Source organism: Myiozetetes cayanensis, unplaced genomic scaffold, assembly GCF_022539395.1.
Source record: "Myiozetetes cayanensis isolate MyiCay16 unplaced genomic scaffold, myiCay2020 scf503, whole genome shotgun sequence".
Classification (NCBI taxonomy): domain Eukaryota; kingdom Metazoa; phylum Chordata; class Aves; order Passeriformes; family Tyrannidae; genus Myiozetetes; species Myiozetetes cayanensis.
This window is the reverse complement of record NW_026087747.1, coordinates 7,077-31,902: the sequence shown is the minus strand read 5'-3', so window position 1 is coordinate 31,902 and position 24,826 is coordinate 7,077. Positions and strand designations below refer to the sequence as shown.

Here is a 24,826-nt window from a genome sequence, read left to right as displayed (position 1 = left end):
TTTTGACCTAAAAGTGACCCAGAACTTTATGGAGGCCCAGACCTCTATGGTGGCCAAGACCTCTGTGGTGGCCTAGACCTCCATGGTGGCCTAGACCTTTGTGGTGGCCTAGACCTCTGCGCTGGCCTAGACCTCTACTTTGGCCTAAAAGTGGCCCAGAACTTTATGGAGGCCTAGACCTCTATGGTGGCCTAGACCTTTGTGGAGGCCTAGACCTCTACACTGACCTAGACCTCTACATCGACCTAAAAGTGACCCAGAACTTTATGGAGGCCCAGACCTCTATGGAGGCCCAGACCTTTGTGGTGACCTAGACCTCCATGGAGGCCTGGATCCCTCTGTTAGCTGAGGCCTCTGCGGTGGCCAAGACCTCCACGGAGGCCAAGAGATCTGTGCTGCTCCCCTCCCCGCTGATGGGGCACCCCCCTGTCCCCCCCAGGTGCGGACGGCGCAGAAGGACCTGCCTGAGAACCGCCAGGCGTCACGGCGGATGACGGCCCGGGCCTACCGCAGCCAGGCCGGCTCCGGGAACTTCCTGCACTTGGCCGTGCAGGCCACGGAGCTGAAGGTTGGGGAGAGCGTGCCCATCAGCTTCCACCTCAAGAGCAACAACAACGACGTCCGCAACAGCGTCAAGTACTTCACCTACCTGGTGGGTGCCGGCCCTGGCTCAGGGGGTGGGCTGGCTGAGGTGTCCAGAGTGACCAATGATCATGGCCAAGATGACCAATGGATGTGTCCAGGGTGACCAGTGTCCATGGCCAGGCTGACCAATGACCATGGCCAAGGTGACCAATAACATGGCTAGGGTGACCAATGGTCATGACCAAGGTGACCAATGACCAGGACCAGGGTGACCAATGACTGTGTCCAGGATGATCAGTGACAGTGACCAGGTTGACCAACAGCCATGACCAAAAAGTGACCAACGACCACAACCGTGGTGACCAATAGCCATGTCCAGAGTGACCAACAGCCATGGCCAAGATGACCAATGGCCATGGCCAAAGTGACCAATACCCACTTGCAGAGTGACCAATGACCATGGTGACCAATGACCATGGCCAAGGTCACCAACAACCATGGTCAAGGTGAGCAATGACCATGACCAGGGTGACCAATGACCATGGTGACCAATGACCATGGCCAAGGTGACCAGTGACCACAACCAGGGTGACCAGTGACCATGGCCAAGGTGACCAGTGGTCATAGCTGAGGTGACCAATGACCATGACCAGGGTGACCAATGACCATGGTGACCAATGACCATGACCAAGTTGACCAACAACCATAGTCAAGGTGACCAACAACCATGGTCAAGGTGAGCAATGACCATGACCAGGGTGACCAATGACCATGATGACCAATGACCATGGCCAAGTTGACCAACAACCATAGTCAAGGTGACCAATGACCATGGCCAAAGTGACCAATGACCATGACCAGGGTGACCAATGACCATGATGACCAATGACCATGGCCAAGTTGACCAACAACCATAGTCAAGGTGACCAATGACCATGGCCAAAGTGACCAATGACCATGACCAGGGTGACCAATGACCATGATGACCAATGACCATGGCCAAGTTGACCAACAACCATAGTCAAGGTGACCAATGACCATGGTGACCAACAACCATGACCAGGGTGACCAATGACCATGGTGACCAATGACCATGGCCAAGTTGACCAACAACCATAGTCAAGGTGACCAATGACCATGGTGACCAACAACCATGACCATGGTGACCAATGACCATGGTGACCAATGCCCATGGCCAGGGTGACCAATGACCACGACCATGGTGACCAATGACCATGACCAAGGTGACCAACGACCACAACCAGGGTGACCAATGACCATGACCAAGGTGACCAATGCCCATGGCCAGGGTGACCAATGACCACAACCAAGGTGACTGAAGACCATGTCCAGGAGTGGTCACCGTGGGCCAGCACAGCAGGACATGGGGGGACTGGGATGTCCTGGACACCCGTGGTGGCCGGGGGTGTGTTGAGGGGGTCACGCTGGTCACTCGCTGCCCGGGTGGCCGCCACCAACGCGCTGTTCCTTGCCCGTGCCAGATCATGAGCAGGGGCCGCATCGTCCGCGCCGGGCGGCAGCCCTACGAGGCCGGGCAGAGCCTGGTCACCATGACCCTGCCGGTGACGGCCGACCTGCTGCCCTCCTTCCGCGTCGTGGGCTATTACTTCGTCCTGCCGGAGGAGATCGTGGCCGACTCCATCTGGGTGGACGTCAAGGACACCTGCATGGGCACCGTGAGTGTCCCCCCGGCCCCACAGGGGTGGGGAGGGGACCTGGGGACCTTGGGGTGGCCCTTGAGGGGTTTGGGGGGGGTTCTTGAAGGAGCTGAAGGGTCTTTTCCTGCGAGGGTTTGGGTGGCCCTTGAGGGACTTGGGTGGTCTTTGGTGGGGGGGAGGTTTGGGTGGGAAGCCTTTGGAAAGGCTTTGGGGGGGGCCCTTAAGGGGCTTGATGGGGCCTTTGGAAGGGCTTGGGGTGGTCCTTGAGAGACTTAGGGACACTTGAAGGACTTGAGGGGCCCTTGTAGGACTTGGGAGGGCTTGGGGGGACCTTGAGGGACTTGAGGGAGGTCTTTGTAAGGGCTTTGGTTTTGGGGGAAGGTTTTTTGGGGTCTCCCGCACCCCTGGGGTCGGGGTTCCCCATGGGTCGGGTTCTGAGGGTCTCAGGGAGGGTTTTTGGGGACTCCTGGGGTCGGGGTTCCCCACGGGTCAGGTTCTGGGGGTCTCAGGGAGGGTTTTTGGGGTTCCCTGGGGTTGGGGTTCCGCACGGGTCAGGTTCTGAGGGTCTCAGGAAGGGTTTTTGGGGTTCCCTGGGGTTGGGGTTCCGCACGGGTCAGGTTCTGAGGGTCTCAGGAAGGGTTTTTGGGGTCCCTGGGATCGGGGTTCCCCACGGGTCAGGTTCTGGGGGTCTCAGGAAGGGTTTTTGGGGACTCCTGGGGTTGGGGTTCCCCATGGGGCAGTTCTGAGGGTCTCAGGAAGGGTTTTTGGGGTTCCCTGGGATTGGGGTTCCCCACGGGTCGGGTTCTGGGGGTCTCAGGGAGGGTTTTGGTTTCCCTGGCATTGGGGTTCCCCATGGGGCAGTTCTGAGGGTCTCAGGAAGGGTTTTTGGGGTCCCTGGGATCGGGGTTCCCCATGGGTCAGGTTCTGAGGGTCTCAGGAAGGGTTTTTGGGCTCTCCAACACTCCTGGGGTGGGGGTTCCCCACGGGTCGGGTTCTGGGGGTCTCAGGGAGGGTTTTTGGGGCCGTGACCCGGAGGTGACCCCGTGTGCCCCACAGCTGGTGGTGAAGGGGGCGACAGAGGCCGACAATCAGGTGCACCGGCCGGGGAGCCCCATGAGGCTGCGCATCGAGGGCGACCACAAGGCCCACGTGGGGCTGGTGGCCGTGGACAAGGGGGTCTTCGTCCTCAACAAGACGAACAAGCTCACCCAGACCAGGGTGGGTGCCTGGGGGGACCCCTCCCCTCTGTCCCCGCTGTCCTCAGGGGGTGGCAGTGGCTGTCACAGCTGTCCCTTGAGGGGGGTGGCAGTGCCTGTCCCCACTGTCCCCAGGGGGTGGCAGTGGCTGTCCCAACTGTCCCGTGGTGGTGGTGGTCATCACAAGTGTCCCCTGGGGATGGTGGCACTGGCCATCATGAGTGTCCCCTCTTGGTGGCAGTGACCATCACATCTGTCCCCTGTTGGTGGCAGTGGCCATCACAGCTGTCCCTTGGTGGCAGTGACCATCACAAATGTCCCCTGGTGGTGGTGGCAGTGGCCATCACAAGTGTGCCCTGGTGGTGGTGGCACTGGCCATCATGAGTGTCCCCTCTTGGTGGCAGTGGCCATCCCTTCTGTCCCCAGGGGGTGGCAGTGGCTGTCCCCCCAGTCCCCAGGGGGTGGCAGTGGCCATCATGGCTGTCCCCAGGGGGTGGCAGTGGCCGTCCCAGCTGTCCCCTGTTGGTGGCAGTGGCTGTCCCAACTGTCCCCTGGTGGTGACAGTGGCCATCCCAGCTGTCCCTTGGTGGTGGCAGTGGCTGTCCCAACTGTCCCCAGGTGGGTGACAGTGGCTGTCCCAACTGTCCCCTGTCGGTGGCAGTGACCATCCCCGCTGTCCCCAGGGGGTGGCAGTGGCCGTCCCAGCTGTCCCCTGGTGGTGGCAGTGGCCATCCCAGCCGTCCCCTGGAGGTGGCCATGACCGTCACAGGTGTCCCCTGGCGCTGGTGGCAGGTTTGGAACACGGTGGAGAAGAGTGACATCGGCTGCACCGCGGGCAGCGGGAGGGACAACGTGGGGGTCTTCGCTGACGCCGGGCTGAGCTTGGCCACCAGCGTGAAGATCACGACGCCACAGCGGTCGGGTAGGACGGGGCAGGCGGGGACAGCCCAGGGGGGACACGGGAGGGGACACCACGTTGGGGACAAGGGAGGTGGCACCTCGGGGATGTGAAACCTCAGGGACACGGGAGGTGACACCTCGGGGGGGAGGGAGGTGGCACCTCAGGAACACCTTGGGGGTCGGGGAGGTGACACTTGAGGGATGGAGGATGGGCCATCTTCAGGGGTGGGGAAGGTGTCACAGGGGGAGGTGATGCACTGTGGGGGTGACACTTCAGGGATGTGCCACCTCGGGAATTGGGGAGGTGACACCTCGGGAATGGGGGAGGGGACACCTTGGGAATGGGGTAGGTGACACTTCGGGAATGGAGGAGGTGACACTTCAGGGATGTGACACCTCCAGGATGGGGGAAGTGACACCTCAGGGAATGGGGGAGGTGACCTTGAGCTTTGGGATGTGACAGCTGAGGCCAAGGGGATGTCGGGCTGTGGGGCTGGGACACTGTGGGGTCCTGAGCCCTGTCCCCTGTGTCCCCTGTGTCCCCAGAGCTGCAGTGTCCCCAGGAGGCCAAGCGCAGGCGCCGCTCGCTGCAGCTCACGGAGTACAAAGGCACCAAGGGTGGGTGACAGGGGCGTGTCCCTGGTGACACCACAGCATCCCCAAGGGACACCAGAGTGTCCCCTGTCCCAAAGGCCACCAGGGTGTCCCATGTCCCTGGGGGACACTGGGACATGCCATGTCCCAGTCCATACCAGTGTCCATGTCCCTGGTGACACCACAGCATACCCAAGGGACACCAGAGTGTCCCATGTCCCTGGGGGATACTGGGACATCCCATGTTCCAGTCAGTGATGGTGTCCCATGTCCCTGAGGAACCCCAGTGTGTCCCATGTCCCTGATGACACCAGGGTATCCCACATCCCTGAGGAACCCCAGAGTATTCCACATCCCTGAGGAACCCCAGAGTGCCCCATGTTCCTGGTGACACCAGAGTATCCCACATCCCTGAGGAACCCCAGAGTGTCCCCTGTCCCTGAGGAACCCCATAGTATCTCACATCCCTGATGACACCAGAGTATCCCACATCCCTGAGGAACCCCAGAGTGTCCCCTGTCCCTGAGGAACCCCAGAGTATCTCACATCCCTGAGGAACCCCAGAGTATCCCATGTGCCTGAGGAACCCCAGAGTGCCCCATGTCCCCGAGGGCCCCCGGGGTGTCCCCCCACCGGGTGCCAGCGGGTGTGGCGGTGCCGGCAGCGTCCGAGTACCAGGACAAGCTGCTGCGGAAGTGCTGCGAGGACGGGATGCGGGAGATCCCGATGGATCACAGCTGCGAGCAGAGGAGCTCCTACATCCAGGAGGGAGAGTCCTGCGTCCGGGCCTTCCTCGACTGCTGCAAGTACATCGAGGACATCCGCAGGGAGAAGCGGCGGCAGCAGAACCAGCACCAGCTGGCACGAAGCAAGTGCTGGGATGGGCTGGGAGGGCGGGAGAGGTGGGAGCGGGGCAGCCTCGGGCGTTCCTGGGGGGAAACTGGGGGAAGGTTGGGAGTTCCTTGGGTGTCCTTGGGGGAAGGTTGGGAGTCTCTTGGACGTTCCTTGGGGGAAGGTTTTGTGATCCTGAAGAAAAGCTTGGGTGAAGGTCAGGTGAACCTCAGGGGTTTCTTGGGGGAAGGTTGGAGTTCCTTGGGTGTTCCCTGGGGGAAGGTTGGGAGTCCTGGGTGTTTCCTGGGGGAAGGTTGGGAGTTCCTTGGGTGTTCCCTGGGGGAAGTTTGGGAGTTCCTTGGATGTTCCTTGGGGGAAGTTTGGGAGTTCCTTGGGTGTTCCTTGGGGGAAGATTGGAGTTCCTTGGGTGTTTCTTGGGGGAAAGTTGGGAGTCCTGGGTGTTTCCTGGGGGAAGATTGGGAGTCTCTGGGTGTTCCCTGGGGGAAAGTTGGGAGTCTTGGGTGTTCCCTGGGGGAAAGTTGGGAGTCTCTTGGGTGTTCCTTGGGTGAAGGTTGGGAGTCTTGGGTGTTCCCTGGGGGAAAGTTGGGAGTTCCTTGGGTGTTCCTTGGGGGAAGGTTGGGAGTTCCTTGGGTGTTCCTTGGGGGAAGGTTGGGAGTCTTGGGTGTTTCCTGGGGGAAGGTTGGGAGTCTCTTGGGTGTTCCTTGGGGGAAGGTTGGGAGTCTCTTGGATGTTCCTTGGGGGAAGGTTGGGAGTTCCTTGGGTGTTCCTTGGGGGAAGGTTGGGAGTTCCTTGGATGTTCCTTGGGGGAAGGTTGGGAGTCTTGGGTGTTTCCTGGGGAAGGTTGGGAGTTCCTTGAATGTTCCCTGGGGGAAGGTTCGGAGTTCCTTGGATGTTCCTTGGGGGAAGGTTGGGAGTTCCTTGGGTGTTTCCTGGGTGAAAGTTGGGAGTCTCTTGGGTGTTCCTTGGGTGAAGGTTGGGAGTTCCTTGGGTGCTCCTTGGGGGAAGGTTGGGAGTCCTGGGTGTTCCTTGGGGGAAGGTTGGAAGTTCCTTTTGCTGTCCTTGGGCAAAGCCTTTAATGTTGGGTGAATGTTGGGTGAATGTTGGGTGAATTTTGGATGGGGGCTGGGTGAATTTTATGTGAATTTTGGATGGAAGTTGGATGAATGTTGTGTTAATTTTGGATGAGTTTTTGTGAATTCGGGATGAAAGTTGGATGAATGTTGGTGAATGTTGGGTTAGTTTTGGGTGAATTTGGAGTGAATGTTGGACGAATGGTGGTGAATGCTGCATGCATTTTAAGTGGCTTTTGGGTGAATTTTGGATGAATGTTGGGTGACTTTTGGGTGAATTTTTCGTGAAAGTTGGGTGAAGGTTGGATGAATTTTGGGTGACTTTTGGGTGAGTTCTGATTGAATTTTATGTGAATTTTTGGTGAACGTTGGATGAATGTTGGATGAATGTTGGGTTAATTTTGGGTTAATTTGGGATGAATGTTGGATGAATATTGGTTGAATTTTGGATGAATGCTGGGTGAATGTGTGGTGAATGTTGGGTTAATTTTGGGTGAATTTGGGGTGAATGTTGGATGAATGTGGGGTGAATGTTGGGTGAATTTGGGGTGAATGTTGGATGAATGTTGGGTGAATTTGGGGTGAATTTTGGATGAATTTGGGGTGAATGTTGGGTGACTTTTGGGTGAATTTAGTGTGAATGTTGGGTGAATGTTGGGTGACTTTGGGGTGAATTTGGGGTGAACGTTGGGTGGGCAGCGCTGGGGGTTGCCCGGCCCGAGCTGGGGTGATATCAGCTCCGCTCAGGGGTTGGGGCCATGAGGCCACGGTCGAGAGGGATGCCCCCACCCTCAGGCGAGAAGGACGTCGTGTTCATGAGTGACGAGGAGATCGTCACACGGAGCCTCTTCCCGGAGAGTTGGCTGTGGCAGGTGGAGCATCTGACAGAGCAGCCCAACCAGCTGGGGTGAGCCCTGCCCCTGTCCCCCTATCCTACCCCCCACCAGAGCCCACCCTGGGGGTCACCTCCCCCTCCCTGACCACCCCCAAATCCACACCGAGGTCACCCCTGACCCGCTGGTGCTGCCTCAAGACCGCCTTGGTCCACCCAGGGCTCATCCCAAACCTGCTGCTTTGTCTTGGGGACCAGCTCCGACCCCTGCCCCCAGCTCCACCCTGGGGGCTTGTGACATCCCCTTGGGGTGGGGTTGGGGTGGGTTGGGACCCCCTTGGTGACCCTCCCCCTCTCCAGGGTGTCATCCAAGACCGTGCCTGTGTACCTGAAGGACTCCATCACCACCTGGGAGGTCCTGGCCGTCAGCCTCTCGCCCAACAAGGGTATGTCACAGACAGGGAGGGTGTCCCTGGGGGCCAAAGGAACCCCCCCAAACCTTGGGAGAGGTCCCTGGGACCTGAAGGGTCCCCTAAAGCCCGGAGGGTTTCCTTTGTGCTTTGAGGGATCCCCAAAAATCTTAGGGGGAGATCCCACCAAGCTTGACGGGAGTCCCTGGAACTTGAGGGGTCCCCTAAACCTTGGGAGGACTCCGTGGATCTTGAGGGACATGCCCTAAACTTTGGTGGAGCGGGTGGGACCTGGGGGATCTCCTAAACCTTGGGAGGACTCCATGGGTTTTGAGGGATCCCCTAAACCTTGGGAGACCTCCAAGAGATCCAAGACAACCCCTAAACCTGGAGGTGGCTCCCTGGGCTCTGAGGGCTCTCTGAGGCCTCGGGGCCGTCCCTGGGGGCATGATCCGACCAGAACCCCCCCAGTCCTGACCCTCCACGTCCCCCACAGGGCTGTGCGTGGCCGACCCCTATGAGATCACGGTGATGAAGGACTTCTTCATCGACCTGCGCCTGCCCTACTCGGTGGTGAGGAACGAGCAGGTGGAGATCCGGGCCATCCTCTACAACTACAATCTGGACGAGATCACCGTGAGTTGGGACCCACCCCGGGGGGCTTTGGGGGAAGAGGGAGGGGTCTGTGGCCTCCTGGATCCCCTGGAGAAGCTCTGAGAGAGTGTCCAAAGGAGGACCACGAGGACGGGAAAGGGCCCTGAGGGGCACTTGGTGTGTCCAGCTGGAGGAGACGGAGGGGAGACCTCATCCCATAGTCTCCCAGCACGAGGAGATGGGAGCCCACCACAGCTTCCTGGGGAGGGGAAGAGGAGGGGCAGGCCCTGATTTCTGCTCGGAGGGGACCAGGGACAGGACCCTGGAGCTGTGCCAGGGTTGGGTCAGGTGGGATCTCAGGAGAAGGTTCTTCCCCCAGAGGGTGGTCGGGCACTGAACAGGCTCCCCAGCGTTTGGGCACAACAACACCAAGGCTGTCAGAGCTCCAGGAATGTTTGGACAACGCCCTCAGGGATTTTGGGGTGTCCTGGGCAGGGTTGGACTGGATAATCCTCAGAGGTCCCTTCCATCTGAGGATATCCCACGATTTTAGAGCTCAGGGAACGTTTGAACAACACTCTCTGGAACTTGGTGGCATTTTGGGGTGCCCTGGGCAGGGGATTGGACTGGATGATCCTTGGGGGATCCCTTCCCACTCTGGATATCCCACGATTCCCTTTTAGAGCTCAGGGAATGTCTGGACAACACTTTCAGGCACTTGGAAGGATTTTGGGGCGTCCTGGGCGGGGGAGTGGACCGGATGATCCTTGGGGAGGTCCCTTCCCACTCGGGGCATCCCGTGACTCTGTGCCCTCCCCCGTTGCCCCCCTGTGCCCCCCAGGTGCGGGTGGAGCTGGTGCACAACCCCGCCCTGTGCGGCCCCTCCACGTCCAAGAAGCGTTTCCAGCAGATCCTGCGCGTCAAGGCCGAGTCCTCCCGCACCGTGTCCTTCGTGCTCGTGCCCCTGCAGCTGGGGCTGCACGACGTCGAGGTCAAGGCGGCCGTCAGGGACAAGTACGTGGCCGACGGCGTCAAGAAGAAGCTCAGGGTGGTGGTGAGTGGCCCTCGCTGTTCCCCCCCACCGCCCCTCGGGTGTCCCTGGCACTGGGACGTCGCCGTGGCCGCCCTTTGTCCCGGGGTTGGCAGCCGGGGGTGGAGGATCGCCCTCCCAGGGATCCCCTAAACCTCGGAGGGATTCCTTGGGGCTTGAGGGATCCCCTAAAGCCAGTGAGGATTCCTTGGGGCTTGAGGGATCCCCTAAAGCCAGTGAGGATTCCTTGGGACTTGAGGGATCCCCTAAACCCAGTGAGGATTCCCTGGGGCTTGAGGGGTCTCCTAAACACTGGGGAGACTCCAAGACATCCAAGGGATCCCCTGGGACTTGAGGGATCCCCTAAAGCCAGTGAGGATTCCTTGGGGCTTGAGGGATCCCCTAAACCTTGGGAGAACTCCTTGGGGCTTGAGGGATCCCCTAAACCCAGTGAGGATTCTTTGGGACTTGAGGGGTCTCCTAAACACTGGGGAGACTCCAAGACATCCAAGGGATCCCCTGGGACTTGAGGGATCCCCTAAACTTTGGGAGAACTCCTTGGGACTTGAGGGATCCCCTAAACCCAGTGAGGATTCCTTGGGACTTGAGGGGTCTTCTAAACCTTGGGAGGACTCCTCGGGATTTGGGGTGGACTTCATGGGACTCGAGTGATCCCCTAAACCTTGGGAAGTCCCTGAGGCACCTTGGGGGACAGGGGACATGCCCTAAACCAGTGTGTCACACGCCCTGGGGGGCGCTGGCTTGTACTGGGACACCTTTCCTGGACAATGTGGAGGGGTTGGGAAGGGGGGACCCCGAAACCAACCCCGTTTATGGTTGGACTCTGCCCTGGGCAGCCCGAGGGGATGAGGCTGGAGAAGACGGTGAAGATCGTCGAGCTGGACCCACAGACCAAAGGAGTCAGTGAGTGACTGGGGCTGGTCCTGGCCCCACGGGGGGTCCCACCGAGGGCAGGACCTCAGGGATGTCCTGGGGATGGAGAATGTGCCCCCAAGGGCAGGTTTGGGGCATCCTGGGGGACAAGGGAAGTCCCACTGTGGGTCTGGGGTGTCTTGAGGGAAGAGGGAAGTCCCACTACGGGTTTGGGTTGTCTTGAGGGACCAGAGAAACCCCAGTGTGGATCTGGGACTTTTCAGGGGACAAGGGAAGACCCACTGTGGGTCTGGGGCATCCCTGGGGGCCAAGGGACACCCCACCATGGAACTGGGGCATCCCAGGGAATGAGGGGTGTCCTGCTTTGGGTCTGGGATGTCTTGGGAGCCAAGGGACACCCCACCATGGAACTGGGGCATCCCAGGGAATGAGGGGTGTCCTGCTTTGGGTCTGGGATGTCTTGGGAGCCAAGAGACACCCCACCATGGAATTGCAGCATCTCGAGGGAGAAGGGACATCCTGACATCCTGGCATAGCTCTGGAGGGTCTTTGAGGGCCCAGGGACATCCTGGGGCAGGGCTGGGTCACCTCAGGGCTTGGGGACAAGAAGGATTTTGGGTCACACCCCCCCATGCTGACCACCCTACCCCACAGATGGGGTGCAGGAGGAGAAGGTGAAGGCGGCGGATCTCTCTGACATCGTCCCCAACACCGAGTCGGAGACCAGAGTCAGCATCCAGGGTGAGTTTTGGGCTGGGGGCACGCCCGGGGACCACCTGTGGGGTTGGGGGTGGGGACACCTCCGGCTTGACCGGCCCCCTCCTCGTGGTGCAGGGAACCCCATGTCCATCCTGGTGGAGAAGGCCATCGACGGGAGCAAGCTGAAGCACCTGATCGTGGTCCCCTCGGGCTGTGGGGAGCAGAACATGATCTCCCTGACCCCCACGGTCATCGCCACACACTACCTGGACAACACCCTGCAGTGGGAGAACCTGGGGCTCGACCGCAGGGCCGAGGCCATCGAGATCATCAAAAAGGGTGGGGACATCCCCAAAGGGTGGGAACCTCCTCAAATGGTGGGAACCTCCTCAAAGAGTGGGAACCTCCTCCAAGGGTGGGTGGGAATATCCCCAAAGGGTGTGTGGGAATATCCCCCGAGGGGTGGGAACAAGCCCCAAAGGGTGAAAACATTCCCCAAGGATGGGAACATCCCCAAAGAGGTAGGTGGGAACATCCTCCCAAAAAAGGTGGGAATACTCTTCAAGGGATGAGAACATCCTTAAAAGGGTGGGTTAGAAGATCCCCAGAAGGGCGGGAACATCCCCAAAAGGCAGATGGGAACCTCCCCCAAAGGGGTGGGAACATTCTCAAGGAGCGAGTGGGAACATTCTCAGAGGGTGGGTGGGAGCCTCCCCCAGAGGATCAGAACATCCCCCAAAGGATCAGAACATCCCCCAGAGGGGTGGGGAAGTTCCTTGTGTTGGCCAACAACTGGGGAGAGGCCTAAAATCCACCCCTTGGTGTTCCTTGTCTTGGCCAATGGTTTGAGGGCATTGGTGGCCCAGAGCCACTCCTGGGCTGTCCTTGTGTTGGCCAGCAGCTGGAGGGCACTGGTGGCCTCCTTGGCTGCTCCTTGTGTTGACCAACGTTTGGAGGGTGGCCTGAAGCCACCTCTGGACACCCCTTGTGTTGGCCAATGGTTTTAAGAGTGTTGGTGGCCTAAAACCACACACAGATGCACCTTGTCTTGGCCAGTGGTTGGAGGGTGTTGGTGGCCCTAAACCACTCCTGGTTACTCCTTGTGTTGGCCAATGATTGGAGGGCATTGGTGGCTTGAAACTGCTCCCAGGTGCCCCTTGTGTTGGCCAACACTTGGATGGAAGATGTTGGTGGTCTGAAGACACCCCTGGGTGTTCATTGTGTTGGCCAACAATTGGAGGGCGTTGGTGACCTGAAGCCCCTCCGGAGCGTTCACTGTGTTGGCCAATGTTTGTAGAACCTTGGTGGCCCAAGACCACCCTTGGGTGCCCCTTGTGTTGGCCAACACTTGTAGAGTGTCGGTGGCCTGAAGCCACTCCCAGGTGACCCCTGTGTTGGCCGGTGATCGACTGGAAGGTGTTGATGGCCTCAAAGCCACCCTTGGCTGTTCCTTGTCATCTCGGCCAACACTCGGAGGGCTTGGGTGGCCTGACCCACCCCCGGGCCCCCCCTGGTGTTGACCACCCGCCCTCCCACCCCCAGGTTACGTCCAACAATTGGCCTACAAGAAATCTGACAACTCCTTCGCCGCCTTCACCAACCGCCCGTCGAGCACCTGGTGAGGGTTGGGGGGCCACGACCTTCCCCCAGCCCCTGGGTCCGGGTGACACGGCCGGAGGTGACACCTGGATCCTCCTGTCCCCAGGCTGACGGCCTACGTGGCCAAAGTGTTCGCCATGGCCAGCAAGCTGATCAGCATCGAGCACGAGGTCATCTGCGGGGCCATCAAGTGGCTCATCCTCAACAAGCAGAAGCCGGACGGGATCTTCCAGGAGGACGGTCCCGTCATCCACAACGAGATGCTGGTAAGGCGGGTGGACACGAACCCCCGGCCTGCTTGGCCTTCTGGAGCCATCCTGGCTCGGGGAGGGATGTTTGGGATGGGCTGCTGGGGTGGGGGGACTCTGCTGGTCATGGGTGGGACATCGGGAAGAAGGATGGGGACATTGGGGACAGGGAGGGCTTTGGGAACAGGGAGGGGAATTGGGGATGTTGGGGATAGGGACATCAGGAAGAAGGATGGGGACACTGGGGACAGGGAAGGCTTTGGGGACAGGGAGGGGAATTGGGGATGTTGGGAACAGGGACATCAGGGACAAGGATGGGGACACTGGGGACAGGGAAGGGGAATGGGGATATTGGGGACATTGGGGACAGGGAGGGGAATCGGGGATATTGAGGACAGGGACATCAGGGACAAGGATGGGGACATCAGGGAAATCAGGGGACAGGGAGGACACTGGGGACATTGGGGACAGGGAAGGGAAATGGGATATCGGGGACAGGGACTATGGGGGAAAGGACACTGGGGACAATGAGAGATAACACCGGGGACAGGGAAGGAAATTGGAGAGAGGGACATCAAGAAGAAGGATGGGGACACCGGGGACATCAGGGAGAAGGATGGGGACCCTGGGAGCATTAGGGGGTGAGGAGGACACTGGGGACATTGGGGACATTGGGGACACTGGGGACAGGGAGGGGAATTGGGGGTATTGGGGACAGGGACATCAGGGAGAAGGATGGGGACACTGGGGACAGGGAGGGGAATGGGGACATTGGGGACATCAGGGACAGGGAGGGTACAGGGAGGACATTGGGGGCATTGGGGACAGGGAGGACACTGGGGACATTGGGGACACTGGGGACAGGGAGGGGAATTGGGGACATTGGGGACAGGGACATCAGGGAGAAGGATGGGGAACTGGGGACAGGGAGGGGAATAGGGACATTGGGGATATCAGGGAGGGGAATGGGGACATTGGGGACATCAGGGACAGGGAGGGGACAGGGAGGACATTGGGGACATTGGGGACAGGGAGGGGAATGGGGACACTGGGGACATCAGGGAGGGGACAGGGAGGACATTGGGGACATCAGGGACAGGGAGGGGACAGGGAGAACACTGGGGACAGGGAGAGGGCAGGGAGGACATTGGGGACATCAGGGACAGGGTGGGGAACGGACAGCAGGGACAAATCCTGCTGGGACAGCCCTGACCCCGAGGTTTCTCCCCCCGCAGGGGGGTTACGTGGGGGCCGAGCCCGAGGTGTCCCTCACTGCCTTCGTCCTGGTGGCGCTGGAGGAGGCGCGGGAGGTCTGCAAGGGCCACGTGCAGGTGGGTGACACCCCCGGGGGGCGGGGAGGGGACAGCCAGCCCCCCTCACGGTGGCCCCTGAGGGTCTGAACTGCCGGTCCCCCACGCCCCAGAGCCTGGACGGGAGCATCAACAAGGCCGCCGACTTCCTGGCCCGGCGCTACGAGCAGCTGGCCCGGCCCTACACGGTGGCCCTGAGCTCCTACGCGCTGGCCCTGGCCGGGAAGCTCAAGAGCGAGAAGGTCCTCATGAAGTTCTCCAAAGGTGACGCCGCGATTCAGGCCCCCCGGGGAGCCGAAAATTGGGGCGGGGAGAGCCAAAATTGGGGTCCCTGGGGTGGGGGAGGTGGTTCTGGGGTCCCCCGGCGAGGCTCAAAGGTGGTGTCTCACCTGGGGGTCAGAATTGGGGCTGGGGAGGTGTTTATAGGGTCCCTGGTTGGAGGGAGGTGTTTATGGGGTCCCTGGTGAGGCTCAAAGGTGATGTCTCACCTGGGGGTCAGAATTGGGGTCGGGGAGGTGTTTATGGGGTCCCTGGTTTGAGGGAGGTGGTTCTGGGGTCCCTGGTGAAGCTCAAGAGCAAAGAGGGTTCTCACGAGGTTCTCTGATGGTGATGCCTCTGCTGGGGATCAGAATTGGGGTTGGGGAGGCGGTTCTGGGATCTGTGGGGTGGGAGAGGTGGTTGTGGGGTCCCTGTTGCTGGAGAGGTGTTTGTGGGGTCCCTGGTGAATGGGAGGTGTTTGTGGGGTCCCTGGTGCTGGGGAGAGATGTTTGTGGGGTCCCTGTTGCTGAGGAGGTGTTTGTGGGGTCCGTGGTGCTGGGGAGGTGTTTGTGTGGTGCCTGGTGCAGGGGAAGTGTTTGTGGGGTCCCTGGTGAAGTGGAAAGGGTGTTTATGGGGTCCCTGTTGCTGGGGAGGTGTTTGTGGGGTCCCTGGTGAATAGGGAGGTGTTTGTGGGGTCCCTGGTGCTGGAGAGATGTTTATGGGGTCCCTGGTGAAGGGAAAGGGTTTTTGGGGTCCCTGGTGAATGGGAGGTGTTTTTAGGGTCCCTGGTGAATAGGGGGTGTTTGTGGGGTCCCTGGCACCGGGGAGGAGCTGAGGGTCCCCCGTCCCCCCAGATGGGAGGAGCTGGGAGGAGCGGAACGCTCGGACCTACAACATCGAGGGCACGTCCTACGCGCTGCTGGCCCTGCTGCAGATGAAGAAGGTGGAGCTGGCGGGCCCCGTGGCCCGGTGGCTCTCCCAGCAGAACTACTTTGGGGGCGGCTACGGCTCCACCCAGGTGGGGTTCGAACCCCCTGACCCTCCGGGGGGGAGGCTGCGTCAGAATTGGGGTCGGGGAGGTGTTTATGGGGTCCCTGGTGAGGCTCAAAGGTGGTGTCTCAACTAGGGGTCAGAATTGGGGCCAGGGAGGTGTTTATGGGGTCCCTGCTTTGAGGGAGGTGTTTCTGGGGTCCCTGAGGTGGGGGAGGTGGTTCTGGGGTCCCTGGTGAAGCTCAAGAGCCAGGGGGTCCTCATGGGGTTTTCCAGAGGTGTCCTGGGGGTCAGAATTGGGGTGAGGGAGGTGTTTCTGGGGTCCCTGGTGTGGGGGAGGTGGTTCTGGGGGACCTGGTTGCCACAGGGAAGGGGTACAGGAAGACAGGGCTTGAGGGGTCACCTGGGGGACTCCACGGATATGGCTGATCTTTTTGGGAACATCTCTGGTGTCCCAGCTCCCAGAAGGTACTGGGGGGTGTTTGGGGTCACCTCGGGACCCCTGGGACACCCAGGGACACGCGTTGGGCTCAGGGAACCCTCCTGGTCCTACAGGATCTCAAGGGCTTCCCTTGGGGACATATCCTGTCCTTCCCTGGGGACACCTCTGTGGGGACAACTTCTGTCCTGTGGGGACGCCGTGTCCCGTCCTGTCCCTGGGGACAGCGGGAGATCCCTGAGGGTCCCCTCTGGGTGCCATCAGGAGCCCCCAGGCCGTGGGGTCACCTCGTGCTCGGGGCCACCCGGGGGGGCTGTGGGGCTGCCCCGGGCGGTGTCCCCAAGCCCTAGTGACACGGGTGTCCCCGCAGGCCACCATCATGGTGTTCCAGGCACTGGCCCAGTACCAGCTGGACGTTCAGAAGGGGCCAGAGCTCAACCTGGACGTGTCGGTGCTGCTGCCGCGCCGGGCCAACGCCATCAAGTACCGCATCGACAACAGCAACGCCCTGGTGGCACGGTCTGCTGAGGTACCCCCGTCACCTCTCACTGTCACCTGTCATCCTGTCACCTGTCACCTGTCACCCCTCACTTGTCACCGGGTCACCTGTCACCTGGCACCCTGTCACCTGTCACTTGTCACCTGTCACTTGTTACCCTGTCACGTGTCACTTGTCACCCTCTCACCTGTCACCTGTCACATGTCACCTCTCATTTGTCACTTCTCACCTGTCACCTGTCACTTGTCACACCTTACTTGTCACCCGTCACCTGTCACCTGTCACATGTCACCTGTCACACTCACCTGTCACTTAGCACCCTGTCATCCTGTCACCTGTCACCCCTCACTTGTCACCTGGTCACCTGGCACCTGGCACCCTGTCACCTGTCACTTGTTACCCTGTCACATGTCACCTGTCACACTCTCACCTGTCACCCCTCACTTGTCACCTGGTCACCTGGCACCTGGCTCCCTGTCACCTGTCACTTGTTACCCTGTCACATGTCACCTGTCACCCTCTCACCTGTCACCCGTCACTTGTCACCTCTCACTTGTCACTTCTCACCTGTCACCTGTCACCCATCACTTTTCACCTGTCAGCTGTCACTTGGCACCCTGTCACCTGTCACCTGTCACCTATCACTTTTCACCTGTCACTTGTCACTTGGCACCCTGTCACCTGTCACTCTGTCACCTGTCACCCATCACTTTTCACCTGTCACTTGGCACCCTGTCACCTGCCACCCATCACTTGGCACCCTGCCACCTGTCACCTGTCACCCACCCTGTCACCCTGTCCCTGTAACCACCCTGTCACCTTGTCACCTTGCCACCCTGTCATCACCTGCCACCCTGCCATTGTGACCCTGTCACCCTGCCAACCTCTCACCTCGTCACCCTCTCATCCTGCCACTCTGTCACCCTCTCACCCTGTCACCACCCTGTCCCTGTCCCCTCTGGGCCTCCTCATGTCCAAGGACAACTCTGTCCCCTCGCTGTGGCCTCGCTTGTCCCTGTCCCCTCCACGTCCTGTCCCCTCTGTGTCCTTTCAAGGCTTGGGGTGTCCCTGCTTTGTCCCTCCACATTCCAGCGTGACTGTGTCCCCTCCCTTGCTGTGACCTGGAATGTCCCTGTCACCCTCACATCACCTTCATGTCCCCATCGTGTCCTGCAACTTCCCTGTCCCCTCTGCATTGCAACATTGCTGTCCCCTCCGTGTCCTGCCTGTCCCTGTCCCTTCTGTGTCCCCTCCATGGCCCACGTCCCTCTCGTGCCCATCCCAGGGGACGTCCCCTGTCCCCCCCCAATGTCCCCTGTCCCCCCAACGTCCCCTGTCCCCCCACAACGTCCCCTGTCCCCGCAGACCAAGCTGAACGAGGACTTCACGGTGAAGGCCGAGGGGGTGGGCACGGGGAAGATGACGGTGGTGACCGTCTACAACGCCAAGGTCCCCGACAAGGAGGACAAGTGCGACAACTTCGACCTGCGCGTGCAGGTGGAGGACGTGAAGGCCGGTCAGTGTCCCTGGCGTGTCCCCTCCTTGTCCCTCCGTGCCCACCCTGTGTGCCCTTCGATGTCCCCTCATCGTCCCCGTGTCCCCACACAGGCAGGGAGGAGGGTGACATCATCAGCACCATCAAGATCACCATCTGCACCAGGTGGGACAGCCTGAGGACCTTGGGGACAGTGGGGACCTTGGGGACATTGGGGACGTTGGGGACACTGGGGACCTTGGGGACATTGGGGACATTGGGGACCTTGGGGACATGAGGGCCAGGGAGGGGGATGGGAAGGGAGGGACATCAGGGAGAAGGATGGGGACACTGGGGACAGCAGGGATGTTGGGGACAGGGAGGGGAATGGGGATATTGGGGACAGGGACATGGAGGAAAGGATGGGGCTATTGGGGACATCAGAGGCCACTGGGGACAGGGAGGGGGATGGCAGGGGAGGGACGTCAGGGAGAAGGATGGGGACTTTGGGGACAGGGAGGGGGACATTGGGGACAGGGAGGGGTATTGGAGTACTGGGGACAGGGACATCAGGGACAAGGATGGGGACCCTGGGGACAAACAGGACTCAGCCCCACCTTGTCCCACAGGGGTCCTTGGGGACAGGGACATCAGGGAAGGGGACACTGGGGACAGTGGGGGAGTTGGGGACAGGCGGGTGGCCTCAGCCCTGTCCCTGCAGGTACCTGGGTAAAGCGGATGCCACCATGTCCATCCTGGACGTGTCCATGCTGACCGGCTTCACCCCCGACCTCGAGGACCTCAAGAGGGTGAGCGTGGGGACACAGGGACGTGGGGACACATGGGGGGACGTGGGGACATGGGGACACATGGGGGGGAACATCAGGGGGACACTGTGTCTTTGCACCACTGTGTCCCACCATGTCCCCACATCTCCCAAGTGTCCCCTTCCATGTCCCTACCCCCTGTGTCCCTGTGTGTCCCCGTGTCACCTGTGTCCCTGTGTGTCCCCATGTCACTGCCTTTCCCTCCACAGCCACGTGTCCCCCGTGTCCCCTGGTGTCACTGTCCCTGTGTCCCCACGTGTCCCTGTGTGTCCCCTGTCCCCCACCACGGCCATGTGCCCCTGCATGTCCCCACGTGTCCCTGTGTGTCCCCATGTGTCCCCACATGTCGCCATGTGTCCCCATGTGTGCCTGGTGTCACCATGTCCCTGTGTGTCCCTGTGTGTCCCCATGTCCCTCTGTCCCTGTGTGTCCCTGTGTGTCCCTGTGCGCCCCTGTGTGTCCCTATGTCCCCAGTGTGATGCTGTCCCTGTGTGTCCCTGTGTGTCCTTTGTGTGCCCCTGTGTGTCCCCATGTCCCCGTGTCCCCCCAATGTGTCCCCGTGCCCCTGTGTCCCCAGTGTGACGCTGTCCCTGTGTCCCTGTGTGCCCCTGTGTGTCCCCATGTCCCCGTGTCCCCAGTGTGATGGTGTCCCTGTGTTCCCCTGTGTGTCCCTGTGTGTCCCTGTGTGCCCCTGTGTGTCCCCGTGTCCCTGGTGTGACGCTGTCCCTGTCCCCAGCTCTCGGAGGGAGTGGACAGGTACATCTCCAAGTACGAGCTCAACCACCTCCAGTCGGAGCGGGGCAACGTCGTCATTTACCTTGACAAGGTGGGGACAGGGAGGGGACAGGGATGGGGACATGGGAGGGGACAGGGAGGGGACAGAGGGTGACAGGGATGGGATAGAGATGGAGATATGAGGGGACAGGGATGGGACACAGATGGGGACACGGGTGGGACAGGGATGGGGACACGGGGGGGACAGGGAGGGGACAGGGATGGGCTGGGGATGGGACAAGAATGGGACAGGGATAGGGATTTGAGAGGACAGGGAAGGGAAAAGGGACAAGATGGGACAGGGATGGGGATGTGATGGGACAGGGATGGGGACAGGGACAAGATGGGACAGGGATGGGGACAGGGACGAGAAGGGACAGAGATGTGGCCACGATAGGACAGGGCCAGAGATAAGATGGGGAAGAGATGGGGATAGGAGGGGACAGAGCTGGGGACAGGGACAAGATGGGAAAGGGATGGGGACATGATGGGACAGGGATGAACACAGGGACAACTTGGGACAGGGACGAGGATGGAGTTGGGGATGTGGGCAGGGACAGGATGGGGACAGGGCTGAGGATGACACTGGGGACACAGGAGGGGACAGGATGGGGAGAGGGATGGGCTGGGGACACAGGGCGGGTTGGGGACACAGACAAGGACTGGAACAGGGCCACAGATGTGAATGAAGTTGGGGACGTGGATGGGGACAGAAGTGGGGACAGGAAAAGGTTCTTGGGGTGGGGACAAGGACAGGGGTGGGTCCAGGTGATGGGTAGGGACAGTGTGGGGACATGGTGGGGACAGGGCCAAGTGGTTGGGGAGCTGAATTCCCCCTGACTGCCACCCCCCTGTCCCCGTGCCCCCCTGTCCCTGTGTCCCCGTGTCCCCAGATCTCCCACAAGGCCGAGGAGTGTTTTGCCTTCAAGGCCCACCAGCGGTTCCAGGTGGGGCTCATCCAGCCCGCGGCCGTCACCGTCTACAGCTACTACAAGATTGGTGTGTCCCCTGTCCCCGTCCCGTGTCCCCCTGGGTCCCCCTGTGTCCCCCCAGTCCCCTCATTCTCCACAGAGTCCCCTCCGTGCTCCCTCCCGTCCCTTTGTCCCCCCCATGTCCCTGCTCACCTCCCTGCTCAGTGTCCCCACATCCCCTCCCACCCCCCGCTGACCTTCGCTGCCCCCCTGTCACCTCTGTCCCCACATTTCCTGCTGGCTCTTCCCCCGTTGTGTCCCCCTCCCCTCCCCTGACCCCTCATGTCCCCCGGTGTCCCCACAGACGACCAATGCACCCGGTTCTACCACCCGGACAAGGAGGGCGGGAAGCTGAGCAAGATCTGCCAGGGGGACGTGTGTCGCTGCGCCGAAGGTGACACTGGGGACACAGGGACAGGGGGGCGGGGGGGGACAGCACCCCTGCTGTGACGGGACGTGTCGGGGCTGTGACGGGACACGCCGTTGACGAGGTGTCCCGTGTGGTGGCTGTGATGGGGACATGTTACTGACAGGATGTCACGTGTCCCTGCCATGATGGGACACGCCACTGACAGGATGTCACGTGTTGTGGCTGTCCTGGGGACGTGTCCCTGCTGCGGTGGCTCCTGTCCCTGCTGTGGTGGCACCTGTCACTGCCACAACAGCCCTTGTCACTGCCGTGTCCCCGTGTCCCCACAGAAAACTGTTTCAAGGGGCAGGAGCAGGAGGAGCCCCTCACCGTCGAACAGCGCATCGAGCGTGCCTGCGAGCCAGGGGTGGACTACGGTGGGACATGGGGACACTGGGGATACTGGGGACTTTGGGGACATTGGGGACACTGGGGACACTGGGGGCATTGAGGACATTGGAGGGCATTGAGGACATGGGGGACATCGGGGACATTGGGGGACATCAGGGACATGGGGGACACTGGGGACATTGGAGGGCATTGGAGATATCAGGGACACTGGGGGCATTGAGGACATTGGAGGGCATTGAAGACATTGGGGACATCAGGGACACTGGGGACATCAGGGACATTGGGGGCATTGAGGACACTGGGGGACATCAGGGACATTGGGGACATCGGGGACACTGGGGACATCAGGGACACTGGGGACATTGGGGAGATCGGGTCATGGAAGGACAACAGGGGATATGGGGTCATGGAGGGGAGAGTTGGGGCACACAGGGGACAGTGGGGACACTGAGGGCATTTGGGACATTGGGGACAGCTGGGACAGTGGGGACATTGGGGACAGTGGGCAAATTGGGGACGGCTGGGACACTGGGGATATTGGGGGCATCGGGGACATCAGGTCACGGAAGGACAAGGGGGGATGTGGGGTCGTGGAGGGGGGACTTGGGGCACAGCGGGGACACAGAGGATGTGGGTGGGGACATGTGAGGCCATAGAAGGGACAGGGAGGGCCGGAGGGAGGGACATGGAGGGCCTGGGGGAGGACACGGGGACACAGAGGGTCCCCTGGTGCAGGGGTGACCCCGTGTTGTCCCCTCCCCAGTGTACAAGGTGAGGTTGGTGGCCACGGAGCAGACCTCGTCCCACGACAACTACATCATGGAAATCCTGTCCGTCATCAAGATAGGTACGGCCACCCTGGGGGGACAACGGGGACACCTGGGGGGGACAGGGACACCTGGGGGGGACAAGGACACCTGGGGGGCACAAGGACACCTGGGGGGGACAGGGACACCTGGAGGGGACAGGGACACCTGGGGGGGACAGGACACCCTGGGGACATAGGGGTGTCAACTGGGGCTGGGGTCAGCTGGGGGTGGGGACACCCAGGTGTCCGGTGTCACCTGGGGGGACTTTGGGGGGACCCTCAATGGGTTGGTGTCACCCACGTGGGGTGGGGACACCCAAGGGAACTGGGGACACCCAGAGGGGGTTGTTGCCACCTGCAACTGGGGACATGAGTGGGGCGGTGCCACCGTGGCTCTCTGGGGACCGAGTCCCCGTCAAGCGGAGGGTCCCTGTGGTGTCAGGGAGGAGGTGACAGGGTGACAAGCTCCCCGGGTGTCCCCTCCAGGCACAGACGAGGTCCAGGCTGGCAGCAACAGGACCTTCATGAGCCACCAGCGGTGCCGGGACGCCCTGAAGCTCCAGCCCGGCCAGGACTACCTGCTGTGGGGGCAGGGCAGCGACCTCTGGGCCACCGGCAGACGGTGGGGACACGGGGGACACCGGGGAGGGGCGGACAGGGGGCGTGGGGACACGGGAGGGGACGTGGGTGGGGTCTGTGGGGACATGGGAATAGAGGAACGGGGGACGGGGGACACGGGGGACACCAGGGATGGGGGGACAGGGACGTGGGAACGTGGGGGACACTGGGGATGGGGAGACACTGGAGATGGGGGACAGGGACGGGGAACGTGGGGGACACTGGGATGGGGAGCACTGGAGATGGGGGGACGTGGGGACACGGAGGGGACGGTGGGGCCTGGGGACATGGGAACATGAGACAGTGCAAACAGGGGACATGGGGAGACATCGGGGACAGGGGACATGGGGACACGTGTGGGGACATGGGAACACAGGGACATGGGGGAGTGGGAGCAGGGGACATGAGGACACAGGAGGACACTGGGGACAGGGGGCCAGGGCATGTGGGGACACGTGTGGGGACATGGGTGGAGCCTGTGGGGACACAGGAACATACCCTGTGGGGACAGTGGGGGTGGCGGTACAGGGGACATGGGGACACATGTGGGGACATGGATGGGGCCTGTGTGGACGTGGGACACTGGGGACACAGGGACACGGGGGGACACTGTGGACGGGGGACATGGGGACACTGTGGACAGGGGACATGGGGACACAGGAACACAGCGGGAACAGGGGAGAGGGGACGGGGGGACACGTGTGGGGACACAGCTGGGGCTTGTGGGGACACGGGGACACAGAAACCTTACCCGTGTCCCTGTGTGACCCCCGTGCTGCAACCCCCGTGACCCACGTCCCCGTGTCCTCGCTGTCCCCCGTGCCCCCAGGTTCTCGTACCTCATCGGGAAGGACACGTGGATGGAGATGTGGCCCTCAGAGGGGCAGTGCCAGGACCCCGAGTTCGAGACCCTCTGCCAGGACTTCATCCAGTTCTCCGAGGCCATGTCCCTCTTCGGGTGCCCCAGCTGAGCGTCCCCTCCCCCACCCAGGGATGCCCCCACCTTCCTGCCCCTCCCCACCCGATCATCCCCACCCCGATCATCCCCCTTTTTTTTTTTTTTTTAAGTTTAAAAAGTCCTTTCTGAGAGCCCGGCTCTGGATTTCCTTGAGGGGGACATGGGGGCTGTGGGGACATTGGAGGGGACAGTGGGTCATGGGGACACTGGAGGGGACACTGGTGGGGTGGGGTCATGGTCAGAGTTGGGGAGACTTTGTTGGGGATAAGGGGGTGGGGAGGGGGCTCTGCGGTGGCTCCATAAGGGATGATGGGGTCATGGGGACATCCCAGGGGACACGGGGACACCCTAGGGGACATAGGGACACCATAGAGGTCATGGGGACACCATAGAGGTCATGGGGACACCCCAGGGGACATGGGGACACCATAGAGGGACAAGGGGACTTTGTAGGGGACAGAGGGGTAGTGGAGGGTTCCACAGGGGCTGATGGGGACATGGGGACACCCTAAAGGTCATGGGGACACCACAGAGGGACAAGGAGACTTTGTAGGGGACAGAGGGGTAGTGGTGGGCTCCATAGGGGCTGATGGGGACATGGGGACACCCTAAAGGTCATGGGGACACCCTAAAGGTCATGGGAACACCATAGAGGGACAAGGGGACTTTGTAGGGGACAGAAGGGTAGTGGTGGGCTCCACAGGGGCTGATGGGGACATGGGGACACCCTAGAGGGACAAGGGGACTTTGTACAGGACAAAGGGATTTTGTAGGGGACAAAGGGGTAGTGGAGGGCTCCATAGGGGCTGATGGGGACATGGGGACACCAGAGGGGATGACGGGGACACCACAGAGCACTTTGTAAGGGATTTTGTAGGGGACAAGGGGTCACAGGGCCCCGTGGGGGTCACAGGGACATCAGGGACAGTGGGATCTCGAGGGGTTCCTCAGGGCCATA

General features: G+C 61.1%; 1 protein-coding gene and 1 long non-coding RNA gene across 3 annotated transcripts; both read left to right on the top strand.

Annotated features, from left to right (window-relative positions):
* Positions 1-368: 368 nt before the first annotated feature.
* On the top strand, positions 369-23,901 carry C3 (complement C3; the record flags this gene model as incomplete). The annotated part of the gene is made up of 29 exons (XM_050334211.1): positions 369-652; positions 2,088-2,282; positions 3,321-3,482; positions 4,253-4,382; positions 4,907-4,978; positions 5,619-5,822; positions 7,672-7,783; positions 8,069-8,154; positions 8,615-8,754; positions 9,554-9,766; positions 10,600-10,666; positions 11,291-11,377; positions 11,471-11,674; positions 12,878-12,953; positions 13,041-13,200; positions 14,418-14,513; positions 14,606-14,756; positions 15,605-15,768; positions 16,550-16,708; positions 18,044-18,194; positions 18,287-18,338; positions 18,874-18,961; positions 19,716-19,805; positions 20,647-20,752; positions 21,029-21,118; positions 21,424-21,510; positions 22,248-22,331; positions 22,779-22,914; positions 23,740-23,901. Coding segments are annotated over 29 exons (3,788 nt in total), but the record flags the coding sequence as incomplete, so codon positions are not given.
* On the top strand, positions 699-1,787 carry LOC126649858 (uncharacterized). Of its 2 annotated transcripts, none has more exons than XR_007631194.1 (3): positions 699-1,217; positions 1,322-1,551; positions 1,710-1,787. It is a non-coding gene; the product is annotated as an uncharacterized LOC126649858 (long non-coding RNA). The 2 variants fall into 2 exon arrangements; XR_007631195.1 differs by lacking the exon at positions 1,710-1,787 and adding an exon at positions 1,612-1,693.
* Positions 23,902-24,826: the final 925 nt, after the last annotated feature.